The 22,275-nt window shown below is 38.6% G+C and overlaps 1 protein-coding gene across 2 annotated transcripts; it reads right to left on the bottom strand.

The window, feature by feature from the left end:
* Positions 1-980: 980 nt before the first annotated feature.
* Positions 981-21,858, bottom strand: atg10 (ATG10 autophagy related 10 homolog (S. cerevisiae)). 2 transcript variants are annotated; one of them, XM_058411774.1, is made up of 7 exons: positions 21,678-21,856; positions 16,561-16,689; positions 16,332-16,442; positions 15,717-15,843; positions 15,519-15,616; positions 13,740-13,837; positions 981-5,966 (listed from the first exon to the last, which is right to left on the bottom strand). In XM_058411774.1, the coding sequence occupies exons 2-7, from the start codon at positions 16,687-16,689 to the stop codon at positions 5,867-5,869; spliced, it is 663 nt and encodes a 220-aa protein (XP_058267757.1). In that variant the 5' UTR covers positions 21,678-21,856; the 3' UTR covers positions 981-5,866. The 2 variants fall into 2 exon arrangements, with proteins under 2 accessions (XP_058267757.1, XP_058267758.1); XM_058411775.1 differs by lacking the exon at positions 13,740-13,837 and having other exon boundaries at positions 21,678-21,858.
* Positions 21,859-22,275: the final 417 nt, after the last annotated feature.

The following is a 22,275-nucleotide window of genomic DNA, read 5'->3' as shown; positions in this document are numbered from 1 at the left end:
TGGGTCACAGGGTCACATGACCTAGAAGCTATTGAAGAAATAGTTGTTTTTTTTTTTATTAAAAAATAAATTAATAATAGCAAATTAATTCACATGATACATAATTAATACTATAAATTAATTCAATTTTTATTTATAAATAAACAAATGCTGTTTGCAATGCCGCATGCCATATGTATTTTTAAGAAGAAATTAGAATAACTGGGGAACGTAGTTAAGTAACAAGTAGCACATTTCAGTCGTACAGAAATTTGTCGACGGTCCCTAAACTACCGCTTCCGAATGTCTGTCTAATGTCCGAATATCAAACTAACTTCACCGCAGTTCTGATTATGTCGGGATCACGAGAAAACAACTTTTGTTATCTTGAGATCACGAGAAAATTAAGTCGTGATCACGAGAAAACAAAAGCAAAAAAAATAATATCACATGGCCTCTCTGGGCTTCCGTATATTTACGACTACCAGAATGGGATTTTCAATAAATATAATTGCTGATATCCTGGGATTTTCATATACACAGTCTCTAGAGTTTAATCAAAATGGTGCCATTAAAAAACATCCAATGAGCAGCAGTCTCTGTAGATAGAAGCACCTTGTTGATAAGAGATGTCAGTGTTTTCACAACACAGATATTTAGCAATTCGGTGACCAGAACCTGCTGTAAGCTACATCAACAGTTTCTGGTTCACCAGTTGTCCTTCCCTGAAGCACGTAGTAGGCAATAAACCACTGCATACAAGGGACATCCATCTTACTTTGAATTAGGCTCTTGTCAAAGATGCTCCTAATTATGCTTGCCCATTTTCCCCATTTTTGCCTGAAATATCGCACCTCTTAACAGGTGCCACTGTAGTGAGATAATTAGTAAGGTAAGGGCATAGACAGGGGAAATGATTGTTCAGATGCAGTTGTAGTTTTGCTGTTTGCAGAAAAGATAAAAGGAGGGAGACAAAAAATGAGGACAGAACAGAATGGAGGTCTGTGGCAGTTGACTGAAAGTTTAATTAATTGGTTGATCATACACCTGGATCTTACCTCACAAAATCCCTGACTTTGTGCAAGTTTATAAAGTGTTCAGGTGTAATAATTGATGCTGGATTGGAGCCAAAGGTCACTTTCAGTGGGTACTAAAAACACAGCGAAAAATTTAACAGCTCATTAGAAACACAAATAATTTCACCACCCTGTGTGTGCTGCATGATACTCTCCCTGCTTCTCACTGAGGGTGAGGTGTCTTTACCGTGAGGACTTGAGTGTTTTTGCTGCCTTATCTTGCAGCCATGTACTCCAGCATTCCTCAATAAGGGTGCTAAAGTACCACTGTCCTTTCAGCAGCAAGGTGGTAGTCATGTGAGGAGCAAGTTAGACTGCAAGTATATATGTACACCGATCAGCCATAACATTATTACCACCTGCCTAATATTGTGTTGGTCCCCCTTTTGCTGCCAAAACAGCCCTGACCCATCTAGACATGGACTACACTAGATCCCTGAAGGTGTGCTATGGTAGCTGGCACCAAGATCCTTTAGCAGCAGATCCTTTAAGTCCTCTAAGTTGTGAGGCAGGGCCTCCATGGATCGAACTTGTTTGTTCAGCACATCCCACAGATGCTCGACTGGATTGCTATGTGTTCCCCTTGTAAGCAATGGTGGTGAACAGTGGTTCACCACTGTTCCTTTATTGGACCACTTTTGCTAGATAGATGCAGTTTTGGAGATCCAAAACTGATCCAGTCATCTAGCCATCACAATTTGGCCCTTCGCCAAACTCACTCAGATCAAAATGACAAAAAGGACAAAATGTTCACTTGCTGTCTAATATATCCCACCCACTAACAGGTGCCATGATAATCAGTGGTACTCACTTCACCTGTCAGTGCTCATAAAGATATGGCAGATATATATACTTTGAAAACACATCAGATCTCAATGAGGAAAAATATAATGCTGGATATCTATACAGATATGTACTGGGTAATGTGTTAGGAACAAAAGGATGCCACATAGTTTGATGGAAATAATAATTATCAACCTACAGATGGCTGAGTTCAAAGACAACCCGAAAATAAAAGAGAAAAAATGATGCAGCAAGCTAGACCATTTTGCTGAAATTTCATTGCAGCAACTCAAAATGGAACGCAGTAGTTTGTATGGACCCCACGTGCTTGTATGCATGTCTGACAACATCGACAACATTAACATGCTCCTAATGAGACGACGGATGGTGTCCTGGGGTATTTCCTCCCAGATCTGGACCAGGGCATCACTGAGCTCCTGGACAGTCTGAGGTGAAACCTGGTGGCGTCAGATGGACCAAAACATAATGGTCCAAGAAGTGTCCTTTTGGATTTAGGCCAGGCGAGGAGCATGGGGCCATTTAATGGTAAGGTCTGACAATGGCTCTAAGGATTTCATCCCAATACCTAATGGCAGTCAAGGTGCCATTGTCTAGCCTGTACAGGTCTGTGAGTCCCTCCATGGATATGCCTCCCCAGACCATCACTGACCCAATACCAAATCGGTCATGCTGAACGATGTTACAGGCAGCATAACATTCTCCACGGCTTTTTCAGACCCTTTCACATGTGTCACATATGCTCAGGGTGAACCTGCTCTCATCTGTGAAAAGCACAGGGTGCCAGTGGTGGACATGCCAATTCTAATGCTCAATGGCAAAAACCAATTGAGCTCCACAGTGCTGGGCAGTGAGCACAGGGCCCACTAGAGGACGTTGGGCCCTCAGGCCATCCCCATGAAGTCTGTTTCTGATTGTGTGGTCAGAGACATTCACAGCAGTGGCCTGCTGGAGGTCATTTTAATTTCATTTCAACACCAAAGCAGCTGAAACTAATAACAACTCCCTCTGCTACTTAAGTAACCAGATCAATATATATATTTGGCTAGTCCATCGTGGCAATTAAAATCCATCATGTAAACAGGTTACTAATGTAACAACTTCAAATATTCCGGTAAACAGCAGTCAAACTTTACACTTATTAAACATATTTTTTAGGAAGTTTTATAGTATTTTTATAGTTATAGTTCTCTTTTCAAGAGCGTGCATTTCAACAACGACAACATTTAAAGAAAACTCATTCCCTGACCACAGAGGCATGTGGTAGTAGGCAAGGTCCCAAAGATAATAACCTTTGCCTACAAAAAGTGCTGTTAGCAACAACAAAAGGGAGGCAAAGGGTAGAACATGTGGTTCAAGAATATCAGAAGAAAAAGTAACAGCTTCATATTTTGTTTGGCATTTGAAAACAAATAACAGTTATCAAAATAATGACATGTTTCCACCACACCAATCACTTTAAATAAACCTTCTTTTGCTGGACTGTACACAGCATACATTGTAAGACGTAGTTTTTTTTTTACTATTGCACAGGGTATTTCAATATTTTTGAATTTAATATATGACCACTATTCAAACAGCATGTAAGGTTTGTCATTTGAATGTAAGGGGTTCAGTCTAACATCACTGAACCCAAGGTACTTCTATGAGTACTTCTATTTGAGACTGTGATAATGAAGTAAAAGACTCCTCCATCTCTGAACCAAGAATGACCAGTGTCCTTATTTTTCTTACGCCTTAAATTTGTTAAAGAGCACATTATGACCTCAGTAGGGCTCAAAACTTTAAAGTTAAGTAAATCATCATTGTCAACTGCAACCTAAATATATTTTTCTTTTTGTTTTTAGTTTTTTTTCTTCTAATATTTCAAGGGAATGGTGGCAGAACAAAACAAATATTGATACAAACACAAATAATAGACCCTACCTTACTGACAGCATCATGTCCTATGCTAGCTATCCAGCTTAGACAGTAAAGCTATGGCCTCTACTACTAAATTTCTTCAGGCAACTGTCAATACGTGTAAGGAAATAAATTGAAGATTGCCAGAATTAGGGTTAAGTGAACTATGTTTCTGCCTGGTTGTTATGCTAAAGTAATGGCCAATCCTTTCCCCATTCAGCTCATAAGTGTCAGCTAGAACCCTGTAGGTTAAGCCCTCAGCAATTTAAACATGCTTATGGTGACCTGACCCTCTAAAAATGGAAAGGTACTTATTAAGGCTTAAATTTAAGCAGTTAAATTAGACATGACTAGTGCCTCTCTTTATACCACCAGCACCTCCCGCAAGTATCATGCTTACCCACTTGTAGTGGGGTAGTGCTAGTGTGTGGTTTTAATGCAGTACCAGCTATAGCATTTCCCCAAGCCAGCTTGAGTGCTTTTTAAATCAGATTTCAGAGCCTTTGTTCTGAGAGAGAACAAAAGAATTTGAAGCTTTGCAGGATATGTATTAGTAGGTCTTCTCAATCTTTGAAGACTTGCACCTATGCATCTATGAAGGGTAGACATATTTCCCTCTGTGTTAATGATGCTGGTGTGGTTTTAATGCAGAACCAGCTATGGCATGTCCCCAAGCTAGCTCCAGCTGTTATCAGATTTTTGAGCTTTTATGAGAAGAAATGAAATTTGAGCTTTAAAAGATTGATATTAGTATGTCTCAGATTATAAAAATTATACCTGTGTACCTATGAAAGATGTTTCCATCTTTCCGTTTATAATGCTGGTTAGAGCCAAATATGCCAATTGCTGCAGAGTCAGGTTATCAAGAAGAATGGTACTTCCTATAACTCTCCAAAGGTCTTGGTAAGGAGGAAGAAAGGTACACTTTGGTTATAGTGTAGACTGAAATCATGTGTTACAATTGATCCCATCAAGGTATCTACTGTGGCTAATTGGGATTAGTCTATTACTCTTGGGAAGTCCTTCCTGAGCTTTTGAAGGTATATACTATTGGCAGTTTTACTGATGAGGTAAAGAAACACTGCACAAACTGCTTTAATCGAATAGGATAAACAAAATGTTTAAGATTTTAAGAACTTATGCCAATTTTTCCTTTTCCTGTAATTTTGGTAGTCACAAGTTGTACTATTGCTGGAACAAGACTGCAAGGTTTGTTGCTTTGAGAAGTGATTTTATGTCAGTTTGGTTTATATCTAAAACCAATTTGACCCAGATGTTAGTCACAGTTCTCTATGTAATTTTGCCCAGAACATACATTTGGTTCAAACATTCTCTTTCTGTTCTTTCTCATTCTTGCATGTTTCTGTTCTTTCTCATTCTCATCAGCACATGTGCAGAACAGGCCAAATTAATCAGTGACAATCCAGAGCCGAGGCAAGGGAGCAGACAAGCAGGGTAAACTCATAGCTGCTATGAGTCATCACCCAGGGTTCACAATATTGAGACTGTATCTGTTCACGAAGCTAAACAAAAATCTACAAATACTCAACGATTGTTTTACTTACCTACTAACATAAAATTAGACTGTACTGAATGCACAGCTTTCAGCACAGCTGAAACTAGGACTGTTAAATATAAGATCTTTTACATCTGAAGAGCTTTTTGTTAATGAATCTATTACTGATCAGGAGAACTCCACATTCACACTCTGTCTAACACTATACTGGCTAACACTATATTGGCTAGTGTTACAGTTTCATTGTCCAACCCCTGTAGAATTATCCAAAATCAAACATGCATACCAAACATAGGTCAATTTTTTTTTTTTTTAACATGTCACTTTAAAGAAAACAGAAAAATGAAAAGAAAAAAACAAAAAGGTACAAAAGATAAAAAGGCAAGTTCAAGTTCAGATTAGTCAGTATTTGTAGTAAATTCTTTGACACAAGGTTTGAATCAATCATAGGAGTCACAGGAAACTTGTAGTAACTTTGATCATGTCTTGTTTTCCTGTTCTTCACCATATGTGCAGTAGATGAGAGGCAAGGAGAGGTTTAATGAAGCGTACTGGTTTTTAAGCTCTAAAAGATGAGAGTGATGTTAATCATTCAGTCAGGAGCAGTCAATGCTGTGTGGTAGCTAAGAGGCACATCCAATCCCACCAAAGGTCCTACCACACTCAGCCATGTGGCAATGTAGTTTACTTTCCTGTAACAACACAAAAGCATGAAATATGAAAAATATACACTACCTTAGTAACCTGTTGTGATTGTGAAGTAGTCCTTACAATACACCAGAAAAACAATGGAAAATTCTCCTGAAATGATGTGTAATAACTGTGATTCTAGACTTCAAACTTCAGAGTATGAAGAAATATTCAGCATTATAAGAGCATCTCATCCAATGGGCACAAATCCCCAGAGTCAAAGTGAACATATATGTGAACATGAGAACTGTTGAGCCAGAATATATGTGGCTGGTCAGACAATGTAGCCTCTCACCCACCCTCAGTCACAGACACTCCCTTTCTTCATGTTGGGTGTTCACATGGTGCCAAATGCAACATCTTAAGATGTAACGAATGTATTGAACAATGCAAGCTCAAAGTACAGCATTATTAATTAATAATAACATATTTCTTAGGAAATAATTTGCTGCTATTCTTACTCTCATTCATCTAGCCTGGATACAAAAAGTTGCCCATCTGAATAGGATTATGGTGTTCTTTTTTACTTGTTGTTCATTCTGTTGGTGGCGTACATTTATAGTGCTGATTTTATAGAAAAAAATATTTCTAAACAATAGTCCACAAACATTATAATATGCCTCAGAATGATATCTAGTTAACATTACCAAGCATAGCAATTAACTTTACCTAACATTGAGGTTAGCAAGCTAGATAAACAAGCTACCTAAAGAAACAGAATGTTAACATGTTTTCTTTTAATAGGATCTGACTCGGGCAATTTTAAAATCTGATTATAATTTAACTTTCAATTTTAATTTAACTGATCTAATTTTGTGATATCTAACTAGCAAGTTGATATTTCAGATTGAGGCATCCTACCAGTGACAGTCATGTCAGGTGATTACACAGAATGACATGCCCCTAAGATGTTGTCTAATTTAACCGATTTTGACGCATTGCCTCAAATTATGAAAAATGTTTCATTGATTTGATGGCGCCGAGTATGGCTGCCGTGTTGCGAGCTCCTACTAAACTTTGTAGTTTTTCGTGTTTTTTGTGTGTTTTATTGATTAATATATGTTGTTTTTCATGCTGGATGTTTACACTCTTATTGTCTATGATAGACACACACTTTTAGAAATTGGCTCCTTCGTCGCACATCGATAACCAGACTTTGATTTCCTTAATGCCGTTGTTTACAAACATGGCAGCAGAGCCCTTTGTCTGGGTCACACGACCGCGACGACAGAAACGCAACCGGAAAAGAGGGAAGAGAGCTGGTTTCCTCGTTAGACTGAGATGCCGTGCTTTTCGACCTCCGCTCCCCACCATTCTGCTGGCTAACGTTCAGTCACTGGACAATAAACTCTGAGAACTACGGGCGCGTATCTCCTACCAACGAGAAACAAGGGACTGCTGCATTATCTGCCTCACAGAAACCTGGTTATCTGTGGGGATTCCTGATTCAGCCATTGAACTCTCGAGATTCTCTGTGCACCGCGCGGACAGAACGAAAGAGCTCACAGGGAAAAGCAAAGGATGAGGTGTTTGTTTCTTTATTAACAACTCGTGGTGCGATGAGAGGAACATACACTCTGTTAGATCCCTTTGCTCACCTGATCTGGAATACCTCACTTTGCTGTGCTGACCATACTGGCTACCGGGGGAATTTACAGCGGTCATAATCACAGCTGTTTACATCCCCCCTCAGGCCAACACAGAACAGGCACTTAAGGAACTGTACGAGAACATAGGCGAGCAGGAAATCGCACACCCAGAGGCAGCGTTCATTGTAACAGGGGACTTTAATAATGCCAACTTCAGGAAAATATTTTCAACACATCACCATAAACGCTCGTGGAGATCGTGTTTTGGATCACTGTTACTCTCCCTTCCGGGATGCCTACAAATCCCTCCCCGCCCAGCGTTTGGCAAATCAGACCACTCATCCGTTCTGCTCCTGCCAGCTTATAGGCAGAAAATTAAATGGGAGGCACCCACCCTCAGGACGTTTCAAAGTTGGTCAGACCAATCATTATCCATTATTTTAGTACTAGATTTGGGTCACAGGGTCACATGACCTAGAAGCTATTAAAGAAATACTGTTTTTTTTAAATAAAAATAAAAGAAGACATTTTTGGAATAATAAAGAGGTGTACCCTGTGGAGGTGTTCAAGTAGATCATTTTGGTACTAGATTTGGGTCACAGGGTCACATGACCTAGAAGCTATTGAAATTAATAAATTAATGATAATGCAAATTAATTCACATGATACATAATTAATACTATCAATTAATTTTTATTTATAAATAAACAAATGCTGTTTGCAATGCCGCATGCCATATGTATATTTAAGAAGAAATTAGAATAACTGGGGAACGTAGTCAGTTAAATAACAAGTAGCACATTTCAGTCATACAGAAATTTGTCGACGGTCCCTAAACTAGCACTTCCGAATGCCTGTCTAATGTCCGAATATCAAACTAACTTCACCGCGGTTCTGATTATGTTGTGATCACGAGAAAACAACTTTTGTTATCTCGAGATCACGAGAAAATTAAGTCGTGATCACGAGAAAACAAAAGCAAAAAAAATATCACATGGCCTCTCTGGGCTTCCGTACGAAACAAAATCACCGCTGTGAATATTGCCACCTCTCTTCCGAACGAGCTCAACGAGTTCTAGACTCGTTTTGAAGCTCATAACATCGCTCGCACAGAGAGAGCTCCCGCAGCCGACATAGAAGAGGTTAGTACACTCTCCGTCTCTGTAGCGGATGTAACACAATCTTTCAGCCAGGTGAACATCCGAAAGGCTGCGGGTCTGGGTGGCATTCCAGGCCGTGTACTTAAAGCATGTGCACACCAGCTAGCGGGAGTTTTCACTGACATTTTTAATCTCTCTCTCTGTCTGTGGTTCCCTCACGCTTTAAAACATCAACCATCGTGCCAATACCAAAGACAGCTAAAACCACATGGTTAAATGACTGGTGTCCTGTTGCCCATTTTCAGCAAGTGTTTTGAGAAGCTGATCAAAAACTACATCTGCTCTGTATTGCCTGCATTATTCGACCCTCTGCAGTTCGCATATAGGAGCAACCGCTCCACTGACGATGCCATTTCACTCTACACGCTGCTCTCTCCCACCTGGACAGTAAGAACAGAGAATGCTATTTGTGGACTACAGCTCAGCATTCAACACCATAGTGCCTGCTAAGCTTGTTGTGAAACTCCAGACTCTGGGCCTAAACAGATCTCTGTGCAGCTGGATCCTGGACTTCCTGTCAGGCAGACGTCAGGTGGTTAGAATGGGTAACATTACCTCATCTCCGCTGGTCCTCAACACTGGTGCTCCTCAGGGTTGTGTTCTCAGCTCACTCCTGTACTCACTGTACACACACGATTGTACAGCCACACACAGCTCCAATGTCATCGTCAAATTTGCCGATGACACGACTGTGGTAGGCCTGATCACTGACAACAATGAGACGGCCTGCAGAGAAGAGGTGAATGCTCTGACACGTTGGTGCCAGGAAATCCACCTCTCACTCAACATCAACAAAACCAAGGAGCTAGTCGTGGATTTCAGGAGACAGAAAAGAACACACTCCCATCATCATCAATTGGACACCTGTGGAGCGAGTCAGCAGCTTTAAGTTTCTAGGAGTCCATATCACTGAGGACCTCACATGGTTAGCTCACACAGATGCAGTGTTGAAGAAGGCACAACAATGCCTCTTTTTCCTCAGGTGCCTGAGGAAATTTGGAATGAGTCCCCACATCCTCCACTCATTCTACACCTGCACTGTGGAAAGCATCTTGACTGGATGCATCACTGCTTGGTATGTAAACTGTACCAGCAGCAATCCCAAGGATTTACAAAGGGTTGTGCGAACTGCCCGCTACACTGTAGGAGGTGAGCTTCCCTCCCTCCAGGACATCTACACCAGGAAGTGTATGAGGAAAGCCCAGAGGATCATTAGCGACCCCAGCCACCCAAGCCATGGACTGTTCTCTCTGCTGCCCTCAGGCAGATGGTTGCACAGTATCCATTCACGCACAAGCCGACTGAAGGACAGCTTTTCCCCCAGACTATTAGGCTGCTGAACACTCAGAACTGACACTTATACAGTACATCACCTTGTCCATAACATACCATTCACCATGCACTCAACTCACTACCACCACAAATTTGTGCACATATACATTTGTAGATTATGTGTATTATGTTTATATATTTGTATATTACTATCTTATATAGTGTATATACTGTATAAAAGTCTACTGTAATTTGTCTAACGTGTATATTGTGTATAGTGTTATCTGCTAATGTGTTAATTGTATTCCAATGGTTGGAACACGCTCCCAAGTTTTTCACTCACCACGGCACAGGTGCTGATGGTGATGTGACAATAAAAGTGATTTGATTTGATTTGATTTGTTACAGAATGCAGGTCTCTCACTAAACATAGTCTGTATTTCATGTCACAGTATTTTAGTAAATGAATAGACTTTAGTATCTTTTTAAAAGAAACTGGGTGAAGAAAAGCATCAAGCCCCAAAATTGAATGTAGTTACTTTTGTTCATACACCTTACCATTATATATGGAGTTGGTCAGCCCTATGCTGTTAGCTTCCACTCCTCTGAGAAAGCTTTCCCCTACATTTTTGACTGTGGCTGTGGGGATTTGTGGTCATTCAGCCAGAAGATCACAAGAGGGTGATCACTAATGTCCAACAAGAACGAATGGCATAAACTTTGATGTACCAACTTTGTTCAGGTGTTAACATAATTTTTGCCATATAGCATATGCCAGTTGGTACACCATCTGGGACCAGCTGTTTCCCCTTTTCATTGTAATGATAGCTTTCCTTTTATCTTAAGGTAAGTTGATGTTTATTTTCATCTGACAAACTAGGAATATTAAGACTCTGTTCTAGGAATGTGAAGACCAAAAAACACTGTTGGTCTGACAACTGTCATGAGGACGTAAGAGCAATTCTACAATGTAGATGATCTGGGCTGGGTTTTCTTTTTACACCTCATGTTATATAACTCTTTATAGTTATAGTTCTCATTTCTAGAGAGTGCATTACAGTTTCAAGTTGAGCTATTGTAACTAATAATGTGACTAGATATGTGGACCTCACATATTCATTTCCATGTTCAATGCTCAACAAGTCCCCAGCCGATCAACTTGCAATAGACAATGACAACATTTAAAGAAAACTTATTCCCTGACCACAGAGGCATGTGGTAGTAGGCAAGGTCCCAAAGATAATAACCTTTGCCTACAAAAAGTGCTGTTAGCAACAACAAAAGGGTGACAAAGGGTAGAACATGTGGTTCAAGAATATCAGAAGAAAAAGTAACAGCTTCATATTTTGTTTGGCATTTGAAAACAAATAACAGTTATCAAAATAATGACATGTTTCCACCACACCAATCACTTTAAATAAACCTTCTTTTGCTGGACTGTACACAGCATACATTGTAAGACGTAGTTTTTTTTTTACTATTGCACAGGGTATTTCAATATTTTTTAATTTAATATATGACCACTATTCAAACAGCATGTAAGGTTTGTCATTTGAATGTAAGGGGTTCAGCCTTTTTTGAGCCTTTTGAGAAGAAATGAAATTTGAGCTTTAAAAGATTGATATTAGTATGTCTCAGATTATAAAAATTACACCTGTGTACCCTGTGCTGGACATGGACACACACACACAACTGAAAACTGCTCTCCACAGAGAACTGTACTGTGCTGGACACAGACACACACACAAAATTGTCCTGTTTGCACACGTGTCACTTTACATTACACTTTACACTGATCGTGTTTACATGTAACTTTAATGTTTGCACTAGTCAACACTATTCTTTTGCACAGAGTCTGCGTTATATGTTCTGTTTGTCTGCACTGTCTTGTTTTGTCATCCTGTGCACTTCTGTTGTATGTCTAGTTTCTAAAGATTGCACCTTAAGTATAGCTTTATCTTTATCTCTGTGTTTAGCTCTATGTATGTCTGCGTCACCTGTACTTTGTCTTTGTTGTGTGTAGCACCTTTGGTCTAGGAGGAACGTTGTTTCATTTAACTGTGTACTGCATCAGCTATATATGGTTGAAGTGACAATAAAGCTTCTTTGACTTTGCAAGGTCCACTTTGGTTATAGTATAGACTATATATAGTATATACTGTGGCTAATTGGGACTAGTCTATTACTCTTGGGAAACTGAAGTCCTTCCTGAGCTTTTGAAGGTACATACTATTGGCAGTTTTACTGATGAGGTAAAGAAATACTGCACAAACTGTTTTAATTGAATAGGATAAACAAAATGTTTAAGATTTTAAGAACTTATGCCAATTTTCCTAGTCACAAGTTGTACTATTGCTGGAACAAGACTGCAAGGTTTGATGCTTTGAGAAATGATTTTATGTCAGTTTGGTTTATATCTAAAACCAATCTGACCCAGATGTTAGTCACAGTTCTCTATGTAATTTTGCCCAGAACATACATTTGATTCATACATTCTCTTTCTGTTCTTTCTCATTCTTGCATGTTTCTGTTCTTTCTCATTCTCATCAGCACATGTGCAGAACAGGCCAAATTAATCAGTGACAATCCAGAGCCGAGGCAAGGGAGCAGACAAGCAGGGTAAACTCATAGCTGCTATGAGTCATCACCCAGGGTTCACAATATTGAGACTGTATCTGTTCACGAAGCTAAACAAAAATCTACAAATACTCAACGATTGTTTTACTTACCTACTAACATAAAATTAGACTGTACTGAATGCACAGCTTTGATCTGAATCTAGGACTGTTAAATATAAGATCTTTTACATCTAAAGAGCTTTTTGTTAATGAATCTATTACTGATCAGGAGAACTCCACATTCACACTCTGTCTAACACTATACTGGCTAACACTATATTGGCTAGTGTTACAGTTTCATTGTCCAACCCCTGTAGAATTATCCACCATCAAGCATGCATGCCAAACATAGGTCAAAAAATACTATAGCGAATAGTAAATTAGTAAGTGATTTTGGATACAGCATGACACATCTGGACTGTGAATGATGATGTCTGTTGCAAAGATGGGGACACAAAAAATGCAACTTAAAATACAACTATTGCTCATGTAAGCAATAATAAAGACATATGGTCACAGGTGTAAGATGGAGGCTAAACTCAGTATTGTGAGAGTTAAAGTTGCCAATAAAGCCAATTTTGGGTGAGTGAAACCAGCAAAGCAGTCGGTCAAAGATTCTACCACACACCTTGTGAATGGAAGGTGAAAAGAGATCCACTTATCTATCTACAAAACAGATGTATGACTTTTGGTCCATCTTTTAAATCCACAGAACAAACATACTGCAATTACTGTTAAAACTATTCAAATAAAATAATTCTGATACTAATTACTGTATACCCAGCAAATTCTTTTTAATAAAGGCTTAATTGTATTAAAGGTGATCAGTAATTTATCAGCGAGTAAGCCACAAGAGAGTAAGCCATTTATAGTACCTGGGCACTCACATGCCAGAGGACTTGAGCTGGTTCCACCACAGTGACACATGGATTAAGAAGGCATAACAAATACCTGTCTTCAGTTACTAATACCTCAGTATAGTTTGAGAATATGGCTTTCCCCAATTAGACTAATAAATAGACATAAATATGCAATGTGAAGTGTTGTATGTGTGTTTCACATTCCATCTGCAGATTTGCAAGGATAATTTCAGATGAGTTTTCACATTCAACACAGACAGTATCGAAAAATATTACCTTTTTTTGGCATGTGCCATTTTCAAAAGTGGTCTCATGAACTCTTCAGTGTGACAAGGATGGAGCATAAAGAAGGGCTGGCCTAGTAAAGGGTGTTCCTGCATGCATGTGCACACACACACACACACACAGAATATAATGTTAATGTTAGATTTTTAATATGCAATCTCAGCATTCTTAATAACAAAAAGAAAACATTTAATTTCAGTTTTTGTTTCTGGACTTTACTCATTAAAATGATTAAATATATAATATGTGTAGGCTATTACTAGTGTAGGTTGTGGGGATAGTAGTAATAGTACATACAAATGGGGTTTAAGAGCCTTTGGTTTAATTTTTATCAAATTATTTCTATAATTCTGACATTTTTGGCAAAGAGTTTAAAATTTAATTGTATACTTATGAGGCATTTTAAACTCAATACTTCAAGACCCATTCCATACTGTGGCTGGGCTTCTGAATTACCTGATGAAATTCACTACATCTTCTTCTGTGCTAAAAAATCAGATGTCTGTTAATGCTGTTACTAACAGTATTAATAGTTAACCGTTCTGTATTTCTGAATACCACTATTCCAAAACACTTTTGTAAAACTTAAAATGACATTTCTCAGAATAAGGAGACTGTGTCAAAGTGTCAAGCAGCACGCAAATTGTTTGCTTGCTAGATTTTTCTTCTGCTTACTCTAATTATGCACTTACAAATTTACAGTTTGTAAAAAGAAACAGAAAACAGGAAACACTGATAAAATTAACAACGCAGATTAGTTAGACAACATAACTAATATAGATTGATGCAGGAAAAATATCTAAAGATATTTGGTATAAGGCTAGTACATAACAAAATGTGAAAAAATATAGGGGTCTGCAGACCTGAATACACTGTATCATGTTTTATGAGGCAGAGCAAAATACTTCTTAAGGCTTTTTGACTTGGAGAACCCAATGAATCAGATGCAAAATCATAAGATAAGGACAAAACATAACACCTTGTAAAAACATGTACTTCTAGTTTTGTTCAAATCCATATGACCAATCATGAACCATAATTATTTCAATAAACCCACTCCATTTTCCTTCTTCTTTTTTATGAAAAGTTCTCAAAAGTAAGTTTTGTTTAAGAAGCAAATTATCAAAAATGGTTAAATGGTCCAAAAGGTAAATTTTTGGGGTTAACAATTGAAGGCATGTTTGGTGTGGGAGGCTGGTTGGTGGTTTGGATTCACCTTATTGCTTTTAAAAGTTTTAGCTTGAACGGATGTATCGTTCTTGGGGGAAAAAAAAAATTAAAATAAACTCTCTTCGGTGCTCTCAAAGGAGCTGCATTCATTTAAACTAACTGAACTGGATGACAACTTTTGTCTTAATCCCAGCTACTTAAGAATGCTCTGTAGCAACACATTCAGCTGTGCAAACCTACTGCATTTTTTTTTTTTTTCAGGAAATGCACTTTCAGTCTCCTGAGGCTATGGATACTCTAATAATAATAATATGAATTGTGTGTTGTTGGCTTTAACTGAAAGGATCTAAAGCAAACTGTTTGTTTATAGATCTACTAATCAGCCATATGCATTGGGATTCAACATGATTTTTAGCCTCAGGTTTTTATTTTTATTTTTAATTTTGTACTCAGACCTTCATAAAGAGGAAATATGTTCTTTATATTTTGTTCATAATATACTTTCCATGTTCTGTATATGTTCTTTTATGAAAAACCTAGGCCCAGAAGACCTGGAATCTCAACACAGTTAATACAATGATATTAAATAATGATTATCACCTGTTGAGTTAGTGTATCCCAAGGTCCTTGTAGTAGTCTTTGTCTGTAGTTTGGGTGAATATTGTTCCAAACCTCATCAAGGGACAAGGGCTGTCCATCTGTACAATGGGGGAACACAGAGCAAAAAAAAAAAAAAAAGCTAATCAGACAACTGTAAAAATCCTATGGGGCTTCCCCATGCATGAGGCAAGAACATACCTAATGTACACGTTCTGAAGTAGAGTGTAGGCACCTGATGACTGAAGGAGTATAAAACATGGTATTCATAGTGCATTAAAACTTGGCTTTCACATTCTTTATAAGCCCCAGCTGCCTCATTATCCAACTAGATAGAGAAAGAGAAACAGATCAGAGCAGAACAGATATTTCATTCTTTTTATTTTTTTTCTATTTTTTTTGTTATTATTAACAAAATAGCCAAGATGGCAATGGAAATTTTCCTTTTGCATAAAGTATTTGAACCAAAAATGTACTTCAAATATATTAAGTGCAGTCATGAATCCTCTAGTCTCTATGTTCCCAGATGCCACTACTAGCATGATATTTCCTGTCTTATACGTATCATGTCTATAATCGCTAGTTTATTATTATACTATGATCATGTAACATAAAGCTTAAAGAGTGTGCTTATAACAGCAAGTGTGATGTTTGGGCTTGACCGATTAGGTCCAGTAAAGGAAAAATCATAGGAAGACATTCTAGATAATAGCATGCTTCAGACTTTGTGGCAAGTGTTAATTTGTGTATTTATGGAGTGTACTCCATTTACTTTTATCCATATCATTATCCAAACATTTTTGACATCTGTTTTACCTCATCTGCTCCGGTCAGAGCATTCATCCCATCATCAGTGTTGTGGTTAAGCAAAGAACAAAATCTTCCAGGTATTATAGCAGTCTTTTTTATGTAACCTTCTTCACCACCCTAAATAGGAGAAAGAGAAGGGTTATACTGACCATACAAATTGGACAATATCTTACATTTTGCAGGTTTTCCATGAATGCTTTAAAATTCCAATCTTAAAAAGGGAACTTTACAACACCTTGACCACTGCCCAACTCCATCCATCTCTGATGACATCTGAGTGCTGTAGGAAAAGCTCACAACAGAGATGGAAAGCCTTCTCATCTAAGTAATAGCTAGAAATGATTGACTCTTCTCCACTTGACATCTGAAAAGGACACAATCCTTTGAGACATAGCATTTTACCTTTTTGCCGAAGATATACTATGAGTAAATCCATGTAAATTTATTTCCATGTAAACATGCAGCAGTAATGTTACAAATAAAATCACTACTTTGTCTTTTTTCCTCTTATAACATTATAACAAAAATGCAAATTAAAACTAGATTTTTAAAGTTCGTCGCAACAAACTTTGATGTTGGCTTGACGAAGAAAGTAGTCGAGAGTGGGGAGATTCGGTGGCAATACATTTGGTGGAGAGCAGACAGATAGGGTCCTGATCCGTCTGGAGGCGAGTGGAGAGATAGGGTGCCAATACATTTGGAGTCGGGTGGATATGTCACCAGAACACACGTCACGAAGTTCCCTTCACTGAGTGTTTTGATATGTCACGTGTATGTTGCAGTAATTTTGTGATTCCGTTTATTTTTGGGGTTCACATGCATGTGACGTCATCAGAACACATCTCACAAAGTTCCCCTCAGTGTGCTGAGTGTTTTGAAATGTCACATGTGTATGTTGCAGTAGCTTTGTCATTTTGCTAATTTTGGGGTGTGGCTCTACGGGAAAACCAAAAGTCCGATCGGTTCTAAAATTTACGGCTTCATCCAGCCCAAGATTCTGAAGGAGCTGGCTGGAGTTTGGCGTCAATATCTCGAAAGCCGGCCGAGTTATAAACCTCCAAAATTTTGAATGGAATTCTATCTGGAAAAAGGCCACTTTGAGCTTTCGTACCGGGAATACCGGAATTTCTGATTGCTTAGAAAAGTAATAGCAACAAACTTCAGACCAGGCCCAACAAACATGCCAAGTCTGGTACATGTAGCTCAAAAGCTGTAGGAGGAGTTACTATTGATAATTAATTGTCTGAAAAAATTACTAATCCTAATGAAAAATCCTAAGAAGAAAAACAGTATGTTGGCTTTTTCAAGCCAACATAATAACAGGAGGACACTTTGCTCCAGGAAGCAAAGTTTTGTTTTGTTTTGTTTTGTTTTTAAAAGCAATCTGTTGTTGTCAGGATGTTCTCTGCAAACAAGATTCCTGATACCATTCACTTATATGTGTGATTTAACTTTCATGTTTATGAGAGCTTTACTATATGAATGATGGCTGTCAATTTCCTATTCAAGAGCAAATTTCAGGATTTTAATTTTTAAGAACTAATAAAACATTTTTATTAGTCAAGCAGTCCTACAAGATGTTCCAACATGCCTGGGATAAATGTTGTCCACATCGATGTCATATCCAGATCCTAGGTAAACTGGACTTATGCTTTTCTATTGCTGTTGTAGAAGTCCATTTCCACTTCCCTCATCTTTCTATTATACACAAAAAATTAATTGTGTAGCCATTAGCAGCTTATACTGTGTCATGCTAATTTAAGTTTTTTTGACACAATTCTCACATCTACTCCAGGCTTACATTGTGATTGGCTTCTTTACTTTTGGAATGCAGACATAAACTATGTATCAAAAGAAACATTGTCTGCTCTTTCAAACAGTTTATTTCTCTTATTTTAGGCTCATCTTGACAAGTTTGTTGGCAAACTACTCAATAGTTGTTGTCATTTGCAAGGAAATTATGACTGCCATTACTCAATCAATTGAAAGGAGGCAGAACTGCATTACTCAAAGAGCTATAATTCATGATTGGTGACATGCATTTGTAAAAGACATGTTCAGTACAAAGTAACTGAGGACATCTGCAACAGTTGGAGCATAGTAAGTAACTGACAACAGAGCTCATTTTGCTGATTCTCAGGAACAAAATGTCCTTTTGAAACGAATATGTAGCTGAATTATAATTAGTATTTATTTACTCCAAAAACATGGTCACCTTCAGCCAATTAGCTTTCAGTCGGTATTTCACACAGCTATCATCACAAAACTTTATAAAAATGTTTATCTAAGGTCTCCTGATTGGTCTTTGTACAGTTGGGTTTATGAGTAGTTGGAAAGGGATGCAATTTTCATATTTTTGTCTCTGTACCACCACAATGGATTTCAAATAAAGCAATCAAGATGTAAGTGAACTGTAGTCTTTCAGGTTTAATTAAAGTTTACGGTTTTCGATGTGCGTTTGTCTCACACACTCTGCCATCTGATCGATCTCTCTCTCTCTCTCTCACACCAGGCATAAAAAAATGAAAGCACAAAGGGGCACAAATAAGTAGACTGGCCGTAATAATGCATAGGTAAGAATCATTAGGTGTTACCTGCTGAATCGACTCACCTCCTCTACTGCATTAACTTTTTGGGCTAGATGTTGTGAAGGGGGCTTTCTTCACCCAGGAAAGAATTTTGTAATCATCCACTTTAATTGTCTGTGATTTGGACACTCCTAAAGTGTCTTACAGATGTTTTGAATTTTCAGCCTAATAATGGCCTCTTTTATATGCATGGATACCTCTATGTACCAAATACTGACTATTCCTATGAACAGCTATCAAATGCAGATTCAATATATGGAATCAGCTCCAGACCTTTTATCTCATCAATCCATCATGAAATAGTGAGCAATCAGGCCACACCTAGCCAAGAAACTGCTGATCAGTCAATTGTCTGATTACTTCTAAAAGTAATTATTACTAAATAATAATTAATTTTAGAAGTGTAAAAACGGAGGGACTATGTAAAACTGGCAGTAATTCTTAAACAACTAATTAAATATTTTTATTGAACCACCTGAATTAAAGCTGAAAGTCTATACTTCAATTACATTTTGAATTATTAAATTATTAGTGTTCTTTCAAACAAAAACAAGCACATATCTTGGAAAATAAGGTGTACGATGAAATTATCATCTTCATTCTGATCCCCACATCATACAAAACATACACTATATTGCCAAAAGTATTCGCTCACCCATCCAAATAATCAGAATCAGGTGTTCCAATCACTTCCATGGCCACAGGTGTATAAAATCAAGCACCTAGGCATGCAGACTGTTTTTACAAACATTTGTGAAAGAATGGGTCGCTCTCAGGAGCTCAGTGAATTCCAGCATGGAACTGTGATAGGATGCCACCTGTGCAACAAATCCAGTCGTGAAATTTCCTCGCTCCTAAATATTCCACAGTCAACTGTCAGCTGTATTATAAGAACGTGGAAGTGTTTGGGAACGACAGCAACTCAGCCACGAAGTGGTAGGCCACATAAACTGACGGAGCGGGGTCAGCGGATGCTGAGGTGCATAGTGCAAAGAGGTCGCCAACTTTCTGCAGAGTCAATCGCTACAGACCTCCAAACTTGCGCAGAGAGCTTCATGGAATGGGTTTCCATGGCCGAGCAGCTGCATCCAAGCCATACATCACCAAGTGCAATGCAAAGCGTCGGATGCAGTGGTGTAAAGCACGCCGCCACTGGACTCTAGAGCAGTGGAGACGCGTTCTCTGGAGTGACGAATCGCGCTTCTCCATCTGGCAATCTGATGGACGAGTCTGGGTTTGGCGGTTGCCAGGAGAACGGTACTTGTCTGACTGCATTGTGCCAAGTGTAAAGTTTGGTGGAGGGGGGATTATGGTGTGGGGTTGTTTTTCAGGAGCTGGGCTTGGCCCCTTATTTCCAGTGAAAGGAACTCTGAATGCTTCAGCATACCAAGACATTTTGGACAATTCCATGCTCCCAACTTTGTGGGAACAGTTTGGAGCTGGCCCCTTCCTCTTCCAACATGACTGTGCACCAGTGCACAAAGCAAGGTCCATAAAGACATGGATGACAGAGTCTGGTGTGGATGAACTTGACTGGCCTGCACAAAGTCCTGACCTCAACCCGATAGAACACCTTTGGGATGAATTAGAGCGGAGACTGAGAGCCAGGCCTTCTCGTCCAACATCAGTGTGTGACCTCACAAATGCGCTTCTGGAAGAATGGTCAAAAATTCCCATAAACACACTCCTAAACCTTGTGGACAGCCTTCCCAGAAGAGTTGAAGCTGTTATAGCTGCAAAGGGTGGACCGACGTCATATTGAACCCTATGTATTAGGAATGGGATGTCACTTAAGTTCATATGCGAGTCAAGGCAGGTGAGCGAATACTATTGGCAATATAGTGTATATATCCTATGATTTTCTTTTAGCCATCTTCCAAAAACTTGTGACTCTACTCAGGAGAGGGTGATTATCAACAATTTAAATTGGCCACCACACGTTAATTAATTTCATCTATTCTAACAATTCCCAATAGTATATATATCCTCACTTAACTTGTGCATTGCTCCCTGCTATTCAGGTTTTTGCTTACAAAAACAAGGAATAATTTTGAATATAATGTGTAACATTTATTTCTGATTCAGCTCCAGCTCCAGCCACCACAATTTAAATGATGTCTTTTGACAAAGTTGGTGTTTGTTTACAGTACTGTAGATGGCTTTGCTGATTTACTCAAATAGTTGTAATTCATGAAAGACAAGATACAGAGCTGCTCCTGGCTCTATAAATGAATAAAAAGTTTACCTTGGAGCAAGATGTAAGACACAGAGGATGCAAAATTGAATCAGTGAATTAAAAAAATCATTATTTTTAACAATATTTCAGTAGGCTGTGTTTAATATGTACACACACCAAGAGCTGATAGATTGAACAAGCTTTTTAAAAGTTCAAAAGGCATGACATCAGTGACAAGATCCACTGGAGTCGTACTGAAGACGGGCATGTGGTCTAAAAAAGACGTCTAGGAGAGCTTCTCTTATGCAGCATGGTGGCGTAGACTTTTATTTTGAAACTTACTCAAGGCATAGAACCTGTCATGAACTGAAGCGAGTATTTAATATCATAAAAACTGTCTGTGAATTGTTGCACACAGTGTAGATTGGGTATTGATTTCATCATTGTACATTTTAGTTTTCATAATTTTCGCTTTAAGTTTGACTGTATGGCGAGGCGAGACTCTGAGATTCTATTTTCCTCATACTCACTTCCCAGTGACTGTCGGAAAATTACCACAGTGGTACAGTACCACAGTATCTTACTTACCACGCACTTCTTCAAACAGAATTCTTGACAAAATTCCTGTTAGAGATGCAATTCCGTTAAAAAAAACAAAAAAAAAAAACAGCGATAACTTGCATCAGATAGTTCATTCGGTTACTGTGCTTTTTCAATTTTGTTTACCTAACGGCATCCCATGCAGGTATCTGCGCATAAACGGAAGTGCGAATAGTCCCATGACATGTACCTCCCCCGCACGCCAGCGCGTGTGATGCTCTGCGCCATGTTCTGCTGGGTAAACATCGGTCCTAGCATTCATATGAACATTTGCCTTTGAGCAGTAGCAGGCAGTGCATTTCACACCTAGGCCTTCACTGGTGTCCTTCCTGAATTAATCTACCTCTATACCATCATTATGATGCCACGGCAATAGATACTCCGGAGATTGCCGTTTGCAGTATTACGGTTACTTTTCACAAAAAAGACATTCTTGATGACGTATGCAGCAAACTGCAAACTCCGGAGGACGCAGCATCCGAAATGAGACGCAGTGAATATAGAAACACTGTATAACGGTGCGTTGTGTCACAGGCTCTTGTAGCGAACATGAATAAACTTACATTACATATAGCAAAAAAACAAA

Source organism: Hemibagrus wyckioides, linkage group LG16 (genome assembly GCF_019097595.1).
Source record: "Hemibagrus wyckioides isolate EC202008001 linkage group LG16, SWU_Hwy_1.0, whole genome shotgun sequence".
Taxonomy (NCBI): domain Eukaryota; kingdom Metazoa; phylum Chordata; class Actinopteri; order Siluriformes; family Bagridae; genus Hemibagrus; species Hemibagrus wyckioides.
The sequence above is the reverse complement of the archived record's forward strand: the minus strand, read 5'-3'. Positions and strand labels throughout refer to the sequence as shown.

What these genes read in the sequence shown, in the direction of transcription:
- atg10 (XM_058411774.1), bottom strand. Translation starts at nt 16,689, where the DNA reads ATGTCAAGTGGAGAAGAGTCAATCATTTCTAGCTATTACTTAGATGAG. An exon ending in CTTCAGAACGTGTACATTAG is followed by an intron (nt 15,617 to 15,716) that starts GTATGTTCTTGC and finishes CCCATTGTACAG; the next exon opens with ATGGACAGCCCTTGTCCCTT. An exon ending in ATGGCACATGCCAAAAAAAG is followed by an intron (nt 5,967 to 13,739) that starts GTAATATTTTTC and finishes GTGTTGTTACAG; the next exon opens with GAAAGTAAACTACATTGCCA.